Consider the following 14,609-nt stretch of genomic DNA (forward strand, 5'->3'; position numbering starts at 1 on the left):
AGCCAGATACTTGTGACAATTGAGTAGTTTAAAGAAGTTTGCATGGGAGCTGAAGCCATAATAAAATAAACCTTTATTTTTGTTCCTGTATGTGAATGTCACAACTAACAGGTATATGACGCAAGTTGGCTTCTAATGGTTGGAAAAAAATAAAAGAGGTAAATTGTCATTCTTGACATTTTCCCAATGACATTTGCATTTTCCTTTCTATTGGAAGTCCATTTTAACAAAGAAATGTAGCCTTAGTCACTTAAACTGCTCTTCCGGAGAAAACAATTGTAGATGTAATAAGCAAAAAAAGAATAGAAAATGCCAACAGGAAGAAAGTAATCTACCTAGGGTCAGATTCATCATGCCAACTCATTCAGTCTTCCTCTGACATTCACATTCAGGACGGAAAACTTGGAAATTTTCTAAATTTTAGGGTATTTAAGATCTGCAAGGAGTTGGGGGAGGGCAAAAGGAATTAAATGACAATCCCACTGGATAGGGATCAAGTATAGATTTCCCCAACTCTCAAGAACCATTTTACATGTTCAAATTGCCTCATAGGTACTGAGTCCCTCTTCTGCATAAGGCATAAGGTTGCTATGGAAGGATACAATAAGGTCATGATTGCTTTAAAATTAGTCATAATGAAAACACATTTTGAGACTCGATTCTAAATGTTAAACTTAAATTTGAGCAATTTAATTGCCTGTTGAATAGAAATGAAATCCTACCGGTAGGCAGTTATTTCTTACAACTACTGTGTGTGAAATTGAAATCTTAAGATACCATTTCAAATATTCACTTTCTCTAAGGAAGTTCTCCCCAAAGAGTGGTGAGAGATAAGAAACTGACCCAAAGTCATCGGCAGTAATCGCTCTTTCTTTACACATTCGGGTCAAAACAGAAGCATGTTATTAAAAGGAAACTTCATGCCCCAAAGTTGGCCGTTTAGAGGTTACCTCCGGAACCCAAGGATATATTTAATATAACAACTAACTTAAGCCCCATGCAAAACTATATAGCAAGGTAGGAAGCAACTTATCAGATTTAATAAAAGCAAGCAGATGCAAACATATCATGTAATCACCAAGGCAGTGAACATTAAAATGGAAAATGCATATATGTTTTCTATACGAGCACAAGGAGGTGAAGTGAAGGGACCCTCCTCTGTTTGCTTTTAAAAAATGGGACAGTTTTTTTAATTTGGGCGGGAAATTCTTATTTTTAACCCCCAGCTCACCTTTAAATTTAATTTCAAACTCTTTTTAAATTCTCCCAACGATAGTCTGTTGTAATACAGAAGCTACAATTTATGAGAGCTTAATACACACCAAATGCTATCCATGTATGTAATCTCATGTCTGTATCTCCCCCAGCTCATTACACGTCTAAGGGCCACACTGCATGCAATCACTCATCCTCACAACAACTGATCAATAGATTCTGGCACCCCCATTGACAGATGAGGCTCTTGGGCATTTAAATTCCTGCTGTTTGCCCAGGTTCACAGGTGGGAAATGGTGGGTTGAGGTGCAGGCTGTCTGACTCCAGAGCCACTACCAATACTGCCTCCTGAGGTTAAGTAACTTTCCTAGATAGGCCCCGCTAGCTTATAACTAAGAGCTTAAATCAAACCCAGGCAGTCGGATGCCCAAGTCCTAGCATTTAATCACCACGTTGACTGGTTGTAAATAGGTGAACTGCTCCTCACAGCCTATATATATGTTTATTTTCATTTCCAATTGTAGAGTAGTAGGTTACATGGTTATCACATAATTCAGGCTGACCTAAAAATTCTAGGCATTTTCCCTTTTTAAATTAAAAACAAGGAGCAGAGAAGGCCTTTTTAGAGACTCAAGAAGGCCTTGAGTTGGACCCAAAGCTGCTCTTAAGGCTTCCTTTCACACACACACACACACACACACCCCGGAGGGGTGGAGATTGGGAGAGATTTTAATTATACCCATAGGGACCCAAGCTTTGGACATGGAGGTAAGGAAAGGACAAGAGCATGCAAGCAATAGTAAATTCTGGTTTTACGTGTGAGAAGTTAGTGAGGATAAGCTCTGAACAGGGAAAACGATGCCTACAGGGATGCACTTCTGATTTCAGCCACCACCTTTCAGTGTGAACTCATCCAGCTCCTTCAGTGCCATCTTTAAAATGGGAATACAATATCCATGACCATGATCCAGACTGCTCATATAAAACTATGGATCCTGAAAGTACTTGGTAGTTCCTTCTTCACCAGACTTGTGACTGGTGTCATGCACAAGTAGGCCTTTAGTATTAATTTCTGAACGCAGTTATTTTCAAGGAATTCTGATGAGGCCCAAGGGACCTAAAGTTTTGCTCTACACAAGGGCAGATTATTAGCCTCCTCCTCTCCCCTTCTGCATTCCTCCCTCTTCCTAGAATTTGCCCTTGAGGTTGGAGGGGAAACCTGAACTCGAAAATCAAGTCTGGCTTCTCTCGCTTTCCCTGACCCAGGGCAAAATAGTCTCTCCCTCATTGGAGAGGCCTCTTCTCTGTGCAGAGTACTATTGGCACTTTACAGGGGCCAGTTTAACCGCAGGAGTCCGATTTTTGAAAGATGCTGAGGGAGGGAATTCTGCCGCCAGCAGATGGAGAGGAGACTGAGATCAGCTTGGTCCCTCCCAACCACGCTCCCTCTGGGATTAGCAGCCCCTGGCACTGCTCAGGCGTACCCAGCCCGTGCGGCCTCTGCTCGCACAGTTCCCGTCGCCTGTCTGGAGCGCGGACGCAGTCACAAGTCCGCAGCCAGCAGAGCCGCGCTGTCTGGGGCATCTCCGCGCTCCGTGTCCGCGGACCTGGAACCTCGAACGGGCGCGAACGCCACTCGGAACGCGTGCATCTCTGTATGTGCTTATTTCGCATTCTTGTCTTTTCTTTCTTCCTCGAGCGGCCCGCTGGTTACTTTCAATCTTAGTTTACCAAAAGGGCAACGCCGAAGAGGGGAATCCCTAAAGAATGATTTAGAGGCAACCCAGCCGCCTCTCCAAGGAGAGGTGTTCACTGAGACACTCTCCCCGTCCCCGACGCTGGCCCCTTTAAGACGCCAACTCAGTCCTGCTGCGGAGGCTGCTGCGGCGGCGGCTGCTGCGGCGGCGGCGGCGGCTGCTGTTTGTATCGCTAATCCCCAGGAGCCCCGTTAAAAAAAAAAAAAAAAAAAAAGAAGGGGGGGTGGGTACCGGGCAGCTGTCTCTTTAAATGTGATTTCCTTCTATTGTATTTGAATCGTGATCAGGAAAAAGGAAATGAAACCAGAGACAGAGGGAAGCTGAGCGAAAATAGACCTTCCCGAGAGAGGAGGGAGCCGGGGGAGAGAGGCGCAGTCCCCTCCCGGCCCCCAGGCCGCCGCCCCCTCCCTGCCCTCGGCGGCTAGCTGCGCGCCGCGACCCGGGCCGAAGGGGCGAGGGGCGAGGGGCGGCCGGACGGTCGCGCCCCATTCCCGCGGGCGGCGCGGAGCCGGCGACAGCGCGCGAGCCGAGCCGGACCGGGCGGCGGCGGCGGCGGGACCGGGATGGAAGGTTAAGTCCTGAGCAGCAGCGGCAGCTGCAGCCGCCCGGGGCAGGCTGCGCGCCCCTGTCCCCGCCTCGGCCGCGGCGCGCGGCAGCCCGGTGATTCGCTCTCTCTCTTTGGCGTTTGAAGGGAGCGCGGTGACTGTCCTTGAGCGCGGAGGGGCGAGCTCGCCGCCAGAGCGCCGGAGCAAGAGGAGGCGCAGGAGCGGAGGCGGCGGCGCCCGAGCATCCGAGGGGGTCCGAGCCCCGGCAGCCGGCCAGCCCCGCGCCACAAAGGGAGCGCCCCCGCCGCCTGGCACACCACCTCCCTCCCCAATGTCCTCGGCCATCGAGAGGAAGAGCCTGGACCCGTCTGAGTAAGTGCGGCGCCCCTGCCACCCACGATGTCCACGGCCTCGCGCCCCGGGGCGGCAGGGTGGCGCGGGCGGCCGGCGAGAAGGCTCCAGGTGCGCGCCCGCAGCGTGCCCTTGGTTCCCTTTGCCTTGCGCGGGGCTCCCGCATCCTATCGGGTGACTCCGGGGACACTGGGAGAGGGGCTGGGCGGCGGGCGGCAGGAAGAGGGGGTCGACCCGGCGCCGCTGCGGGCCCCTCCCGGCTACCTGGGACTCTCCCCAAAGCCACTGCGGGCCAGAAAGTTTACACCGGAGCAGGCAGAGGGGGAGGTCGGAAGCGCGCAGGTGCAGTCCCGAGAGCCCTCAGGACTCGATTCTGCTCCTTTCTCCCCTCTCGTTCCTTCTCGGTCCCCTTTCTCTTTGTCCATTTGGTCCTGGAAAGGGGGACATTACAAGTGGAGGCCTCCCGAGTCCCCGACGGCCCCCTTCCCGGTCCGCAGGTGGAGCGGCTGCCCGCAGCGCCAGGGACCGGCGGGTGAGGAGGTGCGAGAATTCACCTCGGAGCTCACTCAGGCCTTCAGAGACTTTAGAGCAGCTAAACACGGAGTTAATCTGGGTACACGTCCCCGCCTCTCCCCTCGGGGTCCACCGATGGGGACCTTTGAATCTCGAAAGTTAGTGCACCATTTTGCGTATAGGTGATTTTTTTCTGGGGAGCGGAGTCTCACGGCTTTTATCACAGTCTCAAAGGGTTTGGAGTCTGGGAACCGGAGATCTAATGAACTGCATTTGTTTTCTGAGGCTCTGACTGGTTTGAAGTAACCCCTCTTCCCAATGTTTACCTCCAGCCCATTCCTTAGTGTTAAGACGCGGAGAAAGGGTTGTTTTAAGATATCATTTAGCCGTCAGCGCAAATGCCCTTTTAAGATTCATTAGCTGTCTGGTTTTGAGAACATTTATTCCTTTGAAGTCCCCATCTAATCCTTTGAAGGGATTTGTTACACAGACCAAAGGAGCTGGTTAATGACTTGTCCATTTGTGCTTTTAAGAGGCATTTGTTTTGTTTTGTTTTCTTTTCTTTTTCTGCTTTAAGAGAACTGTGCTTTCCTGATTGAAGTACCTCCTCCTCCCAATTTCAGTCTCCTATGGTGTTTATATACCTGGGTTTTACCCTCAGTTACGAGCATAAAAGCTCAGCGTGTTCTCGTAAAACACAGGAAGTACCATGATCTAGTGAGAATATAAACAGCCCTATTCAATCTTGAAGGTTCAGATGCCAGTTCTATAAGGAGTCTGGTTTGTTCTAACAAAAACCCAGCTTCCTTAAATTCTCAGGAGAAAGATAACATTCCTTTTTAAAAGTATATATCTACGAAAACACTGGGTTTAAAGGGGTGGTTTGCTCTTTTTTTTTTTTTTTTTTTTAACAAACCAAGAATTACAACTTAGCCCTGAGTTTTCAGAGCCTGGGCAAGACCATAGCAATACAATAAGAGAGTGAATTGGATGAATTACCTTTGAAAGGCTCCTAATGCCTTTTCGATCAGTAGAACTCAATCACTAAGCCTTTTATTAGAAGATAAATCTGGAGGTTTCAGTTCCCTGAAGGAAGTGTTTCTCTTTTCAAAGTTTGTGCTTTTTCACTGAGATTGGAAAATTGAAACATCTTTACCTCATAACACAGCAAAGCACCTACTGAAGGGTGCTCTTCTCCATCCTTTGCTTCACTGTTTGCCCAATGCAGACAAGCTCTCATCGGAGGTGGACCAGCTCACTGAGAAATTACTGCAGCACATTTTTTCCCTATCGCTCTTGGAAATTGTTGAGAAATTATCCCAGAAATCCAGGCCGAAGTGTGTTTAGATATAATATTCAGATAGGCTCTAGGAGAATATAAAATATTAGGGAGTGAATCCCACTCAGTTATTGGCTTGGAACATCCACCAAAGATAATGTGATATTATCATTAATTATAGAAAGATAGAGCCAATATCTTATCCTACCCTTTCCTATCTCATCTCAGGCCATCACAGTAGCTCTTTTGCTTACCATTTCTACTGCGAACCACTATTCTACCAGAAGCTTCATTGTGTACATACTTGGGTCAGTGCAGCTGAGGTCAGTCTGATCAGCATCTCCAAATTACACACAGAAATTTGCCAAGGCATATGCAAATGAAACATTTAGACAGAAAGACAGCCAGAATTCACACAGAGATTTCCTCTACTGGACCACCAGTGGCCCCTACCGCCTCCCTGTGAGTAACAAGAGCAGTTCATTTTAATTCCAGGCAGTTTTGCACCAGCTAAGTGCAAATTCTCTTCTTTCACAGTTGGTTGGCAGCCTCAGCATCAGGGCATCCAGCAGTGTTGAGGTTCCATGAGTGTTTCTGAAAGCCTAAAGTAAGACCATGGGCTGTGGAAAGGGAAGAGATGCGATTCTGAGGTGATGCATGTGAAAATGCTGGTGTTTTATTTTTCAGGAGGGAGAATGGAAGTCTTTATGTATAACCCGTGGAAACAAAGAAAAGCAAGCCAGGCTTCAGTGAATTCTTAAAACTATTCAAAGTCTTGAGTTTTTAGGAGGAAACTGGTTTGGGTTTTACATTTCCCTGTTCTAAAAGGAGATCATCTCACAAAGGACCCTCATACTTGATCTACAAAGTGTGGGCTGGGTTTCAGTAGCCCTAAATATTCACAGGGAGGTATGCACATTACAGACAGAGTCGCCCGAAGCTGTCAGAGTGTGTTATCAACACTGGTTCCCTGAGCCTTGTCATCCCTAGGTGTAAAGGACGCTGAGTGCTGTGGGCACAGGCCAATCAGGACACAAGGTCACCTGGTAAGTTAGCGTCAGCTGGAAATAGGAGACACAGATTTATACCCTCAAAGTACCGAGGGGGAAACTCCCTTTGGGAATTTCACAGTTGGAGGCAGTTCCATTTTTCAAAACATAATAGAATTTTGAAAAATAGATTTGTGTTTGAGTGAGGGTCAAGAAAGCACTTGTTAATTGTCACAGATCAACAGGTATACTGTTTTTCCTGTGTCCCATCTGGTGAGAGAATCATTTCTCCCACTCCCTTTATTTTCTTTTGGCAAATAACGTTATTTCTTTTAAAATGTAAAACAGAAGTATTCAGATTCCAGTGAAGCAAAGTGAACTGGAGACACTGTATGACATTGTAGTGAAAGAACACACATCACAGGCTCACTCCTAACAATTGCCTGGATGGAGATTTCAGAGTCTGTTTAATTGCCTTCCACTCTCTCGAAAATAATTATTGCCCCCTCCCCACTTTCTTTCCTAAATCAACTTCATCCGAACCAGTTTTGCTGCTGTAAAAAGGTTCACGTGCAGAAAGTTCTGTTTGACGTCCTTTCTAAGTTTAACAGTGGCCTTAATTAACACCTGAGATTTTTCTCCAAGGATTCATTCAGTAAGAAGGATGGGATGCAGAATTTCTATTAAAAGATAATAATAATGAGAATTTCTATTATATCCTGATGGAATTTTTATCTTGGAAAGAGAAAGCAACCTAAAATAACTTGGGGTCCCTTTCTTCTTTCTTCCTTCCTCACCTCTGCTTTTGTGCACTTGGGAAGGGTTTGAGGCAGGATGGCACGGAGATTCAAAAGGGAATTTGCAGATTCTTAGTCCTCTAGGAAGTCACTGTCCTGGCAGCAAGCAACTCTTATAGTCCTGGGTGCCTCCTCTGGGTTTGGGCAGTGCCCTTGGGCCCTGGGTATGTGAGGAGGAAAGAGGAGAGGTGTGGAGATGGAGTAGGAGGGAGATAAAGAAGAGAGACCACAGGTGCCGAGAAAGTGGGGCTGGACTGTGGGTAGGGGTGCAGTACCACCTGCAGTTGCCTTGGTGCCTCTTGGTGCCCGACACTTGCTTCTTCCGGGATCTAGGATGTAGGGTCTAGCTCTCTCCTGTCCTAACCCAAGGCTGGCAGGGTCTCTCTGCAGTCTGCCCTAGGTATATGCTATCCCCTCCTTTCTCCTATGTCACCTACAGGCAATTGAATGAGGTTTCCTTTTGGGCACAGCATGACTCCTGACCCCTCTCCCGTGCTTGTCTCCCCAAGATGAGGTCATCCCTAATGCTTGGCCTTCTTTCCAGGGAGCCAGTGGATGAGGTGCTGCAGATCCCCCCATCCCTGCTGACATGTGGAGGCTGCCAGCAGAACATCGGGGACCGCTACTTCCTGAAGGCCATCGACCAGTACTGGCACGAGGACTGCCTCAGCTGTGACCTCTGCGGGTGCCGGCTGGGCGAGGTGGGCCGGCGCCTCTACTACAAGCTGGGCAGGAAGCTCTGCCGCAGAGACTATCTCAGGTACTGTCCTCGCTGCCCTCCTGGGGCTGTGGGTCTGTCTCCCCCAGTGCCTGCCTCTTGCCCCAGCGAGGTCAGGCTGGGTCTCAGCTGCCCGATGCAGGGAAGCAGTCGGCCTTTCTTCCTGTTCGAGAAGCATGTTCTCAGGGATACATTCCTACATGGTCAAATTCTAATATTTTAAAGGCGAGAGAGTGATGAACACAGAATTCAGAATAGCGGTTCCCTCTGTGGGGCAGAAAAGGGGAGAAGGTTGGGGAGAAGGCACAGGACGTGCCAAAGGAACTGCGAGCTTTGTAGTTTCTAAGTTTGAGTGGGAGCTCCTAGGAGCTCATTTAATGCTTCAAAATATACCTATAGGTTCTAAATAGTCTTTTGTAAGATTCCAATATTATGTGATGAGAAATTTAAAAATAGAAAGCATGATCTCGCCATGGCATTCCAAGGATTTGACGGTCACAGCAGGAAGGCCCTGAAGTCAGCTGTTGGTTTGAGCCCCGGCACCACTGCTTTCTAGCTCTGTGACCTTGGACAAGTTACATAACCTTCCTAAGCCTCGACTTCCTCATCTGTAAAATGGGGATAACAGCGATACCTACCTCCAAGAAGGGGTGGGAATTAGATGGGGTGATACATGCAAAGTGCTTGGCTTGCTGCATGAGTATGAGGATCAAATAGATGTTAGCTGCTCACAACATTGATCATTAGAGTCTTTTCCGATCTAATGAACAAAGAAATGGAAGAATGGAAAGGCAAAATAGGAACTCTGGAACACCCAGTGAGACAGGCACTGAGGCCATCTTGGGTGCTCTGGGTCATAAGTTTGGCTATGTGAATTTTCCAGCACTCAGATGAGTGCCTTTGCCCGGAACGTTCTAGCATCTCCAGTTTCATATTAGCTGCTGCAGAGGTAACTCTGTGCCCTCTGCTGTCAAATCTGCTTAACTGTGTAGCTGTCAGATTTTTGCCACCTTCCTGTGGCGGAGGGTCTGTGGAGCATGGAGCCCTAATACATTAGAACCACCCAAACCAGGGAAGCTTGTTTAGACTCCAGCGCCCTTGGCTGCCAGGCCAGCTCTTCCTCCCAAACCTGCCCTCAGAGCATTTTACATTAAAAAAAAAAAAAATGCAGGCAATTCCATGGTGAAGGAAGCTTATCTGTTCACCCAGAGACTGACAGAGTAAGCTTCCCACCCCCAAATTTCCTGATAAAGTCCTTGCAAATTTGGTGGTTCAGAGAAAAGAAGTCAGGTTTCCAAGGATCATGATTTTAATTTTGGTCAATTTTTTATTAAGTAACAAGAAAACAGAACTGGGATAAATAGAGACCTGGTTCTGCTCGCTATCAGTTTGCCAAGACAGTGCAGAAAGCAGACGGGTAAATGATTCCCATTGGGCCCCCTGACTACATCCCTGTCAAATCATTTGAATCTTATTAAATGAAGTACAGATAGAGTAAGGTCAAAAGAGCCCGGGCTTCTCCCTATTTCTGCGGTTTTTATATAACATTCAAGAATAAACCCCGTGCTGCCTGGGCTTGTTAATCTCTTGCATTTTTAAAAAGGAGAGAAAAAAAACAGTCTGGGAGAACCCAGTGTTAATTAACCTGTGTCTTGGTGACATGAAATAATTCTTCTCCCTGTTACATTCCTAGGCAACATGTTAATTAACTCTGTGTTAGTGCAAGCGTTTCCAGCCATCCTTTCATATTTATATTATTGTTATTAAAATGGGCAGGAGGGAGCTTCAGACATGACATCTCTTGACAGAGGAGAAAAATCATTTCTTGCTGAAGGCATGGCCCTTTAGCCATGGACTTGTTTGCTTGCATTCTTGACATATCTGGCAGTGTCTTTGCAAAAGGCAAGTTGGAGGAGTGAGGAAATGGGTTCTATGATGGGGTTCAGTCCTTCTCCCCCTGCCCACCCACCCCTGCCCCAGGAGAACTTCTCCCCCTGAGGGTTTCCAGTATTTGACTTGCCTGTTACAGTCCCTTTCAGACATTTAGCCTCAAATATTCATGAGACCCCCATGCAGAACCTAAATAAACCCTGTGCTCTTATGTTGTTTTCTTGGGAACCGAAGAGTAGCTGTTAATATCAGTGCCCAGCCCAGATCCCCTCGGATCGCTTTTTACCAGTTTTTGTGTGCAGTGCCTCCCCACCCCTAAGTGTTTTACTTTCAACAGCCAGCACCTGTGTCTGTTAAAGCCAGAAGTGTGCCCACTGCCTGCCCCCCGCCCCCCATGCCCAACAGACCTGGCCCAGTGGCTGGCACTGCCGGAGACCAAAGTCCTGCAATCTTGCCGGGAGCCAGGGCCGCTTGGAGACAACTTACACCCCAGAGTCCCCGTGCAGTCAGGCTGAAGCTCCCCTCGGACTTGGCCTGAGTGTGCAACTTTGCTTGCCTTGCACCCCTTCTGGCCGGCTTCCCTTGCCACCTTACCTGTTTCCCCTGATGACACATCCTTAACAAATCCTGGTCTCAGGGTCTGTTTCTGGGATATCCAGCCTAAGGCACCAGTTCTTGGTGCCAGAGGTGAACGCCCAAGTTAGATGTCAAGTCCTGGCTATTTTCACTATTAGTGAAGTCCCAGCAAACCAGAGCTTGTAAGGGCCTGCAGAGGCCTTCTCTTCCAGTTCTCTTGCGTTATAGCTTAAGACACAGAAGCCAGGGCAGAGGATGTCATTGGCTCTGGGGCACCCGGCTAGTTAGAGGTGATGCTGGGACCTGAACTTGTCTCCCAAATACAAGTCCTTCATCCTTCCCTTCGTTAGCTGCCTGACGTGTGTTGTAATTTACCCCCAACTTCCCTTTAATAAACGCTCTCCTTCCGTAAGGGTCACACACCCCAGGTGGTTGGCTTCATGCCACACACACTGTTTTGTAAGTCACTTGGGCCCAAACTCAACTTACTGAACAATCAGGAAATCAGAACTGTCTTTCCACTCTGTGACCTCCAGGGTGGCAGTTCCCTACAGCTCCACCATCTGCTGCCTTGGGATAAAATGTTCTCCCCCAGTAATGAGCTTGCTCCCAGGTGGTGCCTTGAAAACACTCAGAGCTCTTCAAATGGAAAGCGGGATTCGGAGGGAAATTAGCTGGCCTGGCTGTAACCATGAGTTCCCTACCCACAGACCACGTCTTCCTGGTTCCATTAATTTTGTTCATGTGTTTCAAAATTTGTCAACTGCCCTCATCTCCCCTAGAACCTCTCAGAACGTACCAGTTGATTCTCTGCTCTTCTGAAGTTAATAAGAACTTCCGAGAAGAACAGGCATTCACCTAAAACCGCCCTGAAGGTTTTCCGTGGAAGGGACCTGCTGACATGCCATGTAATCAGGCATGTGGGAAAATGACTTCTGGCAGCAAGACTGGCCCTGTTGGAATACCCCCAAGATGTGTTAAAACCCAGCCAGTGCTGGCTTTGCCCTTGAACGCTGGTGCTTTGACATGCTGCGTCCATCCTTTAACAGCCGGGTGAGGGGCACGCTATGATCACTGCCAAGCTCAGAGGAATCAGAGGTCTCACCAGGGTCACTCAGGCACTCAGGGCTAGTCCTGGCTGAACCCAAGTCTTCTGATTCCAGTGCTTGTGTTATCCCACTCTTGCGGGCTGATTCTCAAACTTCAGCCTGCATCAGAATCACCTGGCCGTGCTCAGGACCACACAGATGGCTGGGCCTCACCCGCAGAGCATCTCAATCAGGAGGGCCTGAGCGAACATTTCTAACAAGTTCCCGGGTGATGCAAATACGGCTGGTCCCAGGACCACACTTTGAGAACCACTGCACTAGGCTCCACCATATCGCATCTCCCACTTTGGCACTACATGTTGCTTAATATAAGTAACCTGTCAGCTGAGACTTAGGAGAGTCTTGATTTCAATGTCAGAAGAGGAGTTTCTCCAGAGACTCATGCCATTGGGGCAGCAAGGATCTCGAATTAAGATCTTCCATTCTATGTGGAGAAATGCTGCCCATCCTCCAGATGTCCGAGGCACGATTAACTATACCGCGTGTTTTCGGTTGAGCTCCCTCTGTCTCCCAGAAGCTGGGGTGCCAGCAAACAACCATGCGGAGATGGCCCTGGTACCTTTGAAGGAATTCAAGACCAACCCTCCCTATGGGTGGAACTAGTGGCTGTTGATGTGATAGAATTCGGGAGCCTCAGAAAGATGCCCATTTCACTGCATTCCTGGTCAGTTTCCTCTCAAAGGGGCCCCTGGGGTTCACTCCTGGCCCCTCTTCTAAAATGAAAGTTCCCCTGGGAAGAGACACACAATCCAGGCCTAACCTCTGAAATCACTTCAGCTGAGAGTCTTTTCCCCAGAGGTGGGGCCCGGGGCAACCTGGAGGCGTGGAGGGTGGTGGCTACAGGCAGGGAGAGAGCTCAGAAAAGGGACGAGTTATGCCAAACACAAATGCCACAGATACGGTCTCATCCCAGAGGACCCACTTCCTCCTAGGAAGCACTGCGAACAAGTCAGCCATCAGTCTGGACCCAGCTCTTCCTTGCTGGGACGTCTTGGGAATCCAGCCTACAGCATGGAACCCATCCTCAGGCCCTTTCTTCCAGTATTATCTGTGCCACTGTCTCTTTAGCTCTTCTCTCTGTTTTCTCCCCAGGCTCTTTGGCCAGGACGGCCTCTGCGCATCCTGTGACAGGCGGATCCGTGCCTACGAGATGACGATGCGGGTGAGGGACAAAGTGTATCACCTGGAATGTTTCAAATGTGCCGCCTGTCAGAAGCATTTCTGTGTGGGTGACAGATACCTCCTCATCAACTCCGATATAGTGTGTGAACAGGACATCTATGAGTGGACTAAGGTCAATGGGATGATATAGGCCAGATGCCCCAGCATCTTTGGAGAGGTGTTTCACTGAAGTCACTGTCTCCGTGGGGTCTTCACTCTTAGGCATTTGGGGGATTTGAGGGTGGGCTGAGACATTTCTTAGGGGATGAAAGACCCTAATTGGACACCAAGAACCAATACACAGCATCCAAGTGACATAATGCAAGGGGGGCAAAACTTAAACGTGACAAAATGACTGGCCTTGAGGGAGAACTTATGGACAATGGCCACAGCCTATGGGTAGTAACTGACATGATTAGCGAGGGAGAGAGTGTTGGGGCTTCTGTGCCGTCATGATGGAACTTCCCATCTACAGATGGGGACTTGTTCTGCCCAGACTTGTTATGTCTTTAACCCTTGAAAACTAGAGATGTGCAATTGATTTCTTTTCTTCCTGGCTTTTATGAGAACCCTGTTCCAACCACTGTCCTCCACACAAGGGAAGGACAGAGAGAAGAGTGGCCATCCTTTTATTCTTGGCCACCTTCCCAAGGCCTTAAGCTTTGGACCCAAGGGACACTGCATGGAGACATTTCAGTTGAGAATGAAAACTGCAACTTTTAACCAAACAATTCTTTAAAGCAATGCTGATGAACCACTGTTTTTAGACACCTTAGTTTTGAAGTGAGAAGTTCCACAGATTGTTTCTATACAAATGTAAATCTAAAAAAAAAAAAAAGTTGTTCACCTATTTTATTATCTTAGATTATATCAAAGTATTTGTTGTGTGTAGTTTAAAAAAACTCCGAGGACAATAAAAATGACTGACTAAAATACGCAGTGTTGTTTACCTGGTAATGACTTACAATTTGGGATGGCAGGAAAAAAACGGCTTTTTATATTGTAAAGGAGAAGTAAATAAGCAATTTACTTTTCGGTCAAATAAAAACAAGTTTATGGCTAGGGTTTATATGAGGCAGGCACGTTTCTATATTACTAGCAATTAGTATCTAACGGGTCATCATGTAGCTCAGAGGGATGTAGAATAATTAGATTGCTATTGTAAAACCTGCATTTCACTTCAGCATTGTATAGAATGAACAGAAGGCAAGATCTTTGCCTTTGGGAAACCTGTAACCTAGGAAGGACACAAATACATAAAACAGATTCCCTTGGGAGAGAAGGTAATTACCTAGTTTGAAATGTGGCAAAGATGCTGAGCTTGACACTTCGATTTTCCAAGACGTGTGTCTCAGGGTATTTTATGACAAGTGGTTAAGAGAACCTTACCTTGAGGATTTACAGCAGGCACCTTGTCTGTGCGGTTGCCTTTCACCGCATCCAGGCAGCCATGAACTGACTCAGAGCGCCACCTGCTGGTCATCACCTCTCAGCTCACTAGTTCAAGAACGTCCCAATGAAAGACGAACGGGAGATGTATTTCAATTGTTACATAAAAATATTGGCAAGTACCAAGAAGTCTTAATGTGTTTAATTATCAAGACATCAGAAACATGCATCTAGTGCTACAATTAATTAACTGTGATATTCCTTTACAAAGTTCATCACTAGGGTGTGCTTGGTTTTTTCTTCTTCTGGAGAAATAATTA

The 14,609-nt window shown here is 47.7% G+C and overlaps 1 protein-coding gene across 2 annotated transcripts; it reads left to right on the forward strand.

Moving 5' to 3' along the window:
* The first annotated feature begins 2,632 nt into the window (after positions 1 to 2,632).
* LMO2 (LIM domain only 2) lies at positions 2,633 to 13,835 on the forward strand. Of its 2 annotated transcripts, none has more exons than XM_027115060.1 (4): positions 2,633 to 2,870; positions 3,664 to 3,889; positions 7,991 to 8,206; positions 12,832 to 13,834. In XM_027115060.1, the coding sequence occupies exons 2-4, from the start codon at positions 3,849 to 3,851 to the stop codon at positions 13,049 to 13,051; spliced, it is 477 nt and encodes a 158-aa protein (XP_026970861.1). In that variant the 5' UTR covers positions 2,633 to 2,870; positions 3,664 to 3,848; the 3' UTR covers positions 13,052 to 13,834. The 2 variants fall into 2 exon arrangements, with proteins under 2 accessions (XP_026970861.1, XP_026970862.1); XM_027115061.1 differs by lacking the exon at positions 2,633 to 2,870 and adding an exon at positions 3,232 to 3,542 and having other exon boundaries at positions 12,832 to 13,835.
* Positions 13,836 to 14,609: the final 774 nt, after the last annotated feature.

The sequence above is a fragment of the Aethalodelphis obliquidens genome, unplaced genomic scaffold (assembly GCF_003676395.1).
Source record: "Aethalodelphis obliquidens isolate GAN/ISIS:26980383/991018 unplaced genomic scaffold, ASM367639v1 scaffold14, whole genome shotgun sequence".
Taxonomy (NCBI): Eukaryota; Metazoa; Chordata; class Mammalia; order Artiodactyla; family Delphinidae; genus Aethalodelphis; species Aethalodelphis obliquidens.

Bases quoted from the DNA above. Each gene is read 5' to 3' on its own strand.
- LMO2 (XM_027115061.1), top strand. The intron at 3,890-7,990 runs GTAAGTGCGGCG...CCTTCTTTCCAG, and splicing joins AAGAGCCTGGACCCGTCTGA to GGAGCCAGTGGATGAGGTGC. The intron at 8,207-12,831 runs GTACTGTCCTCG...TTTTCTCCCCAG, and splicing joins TGCCGCAGAGACTATCTCAG to GCTCTTTGGCCAGGACGGCC.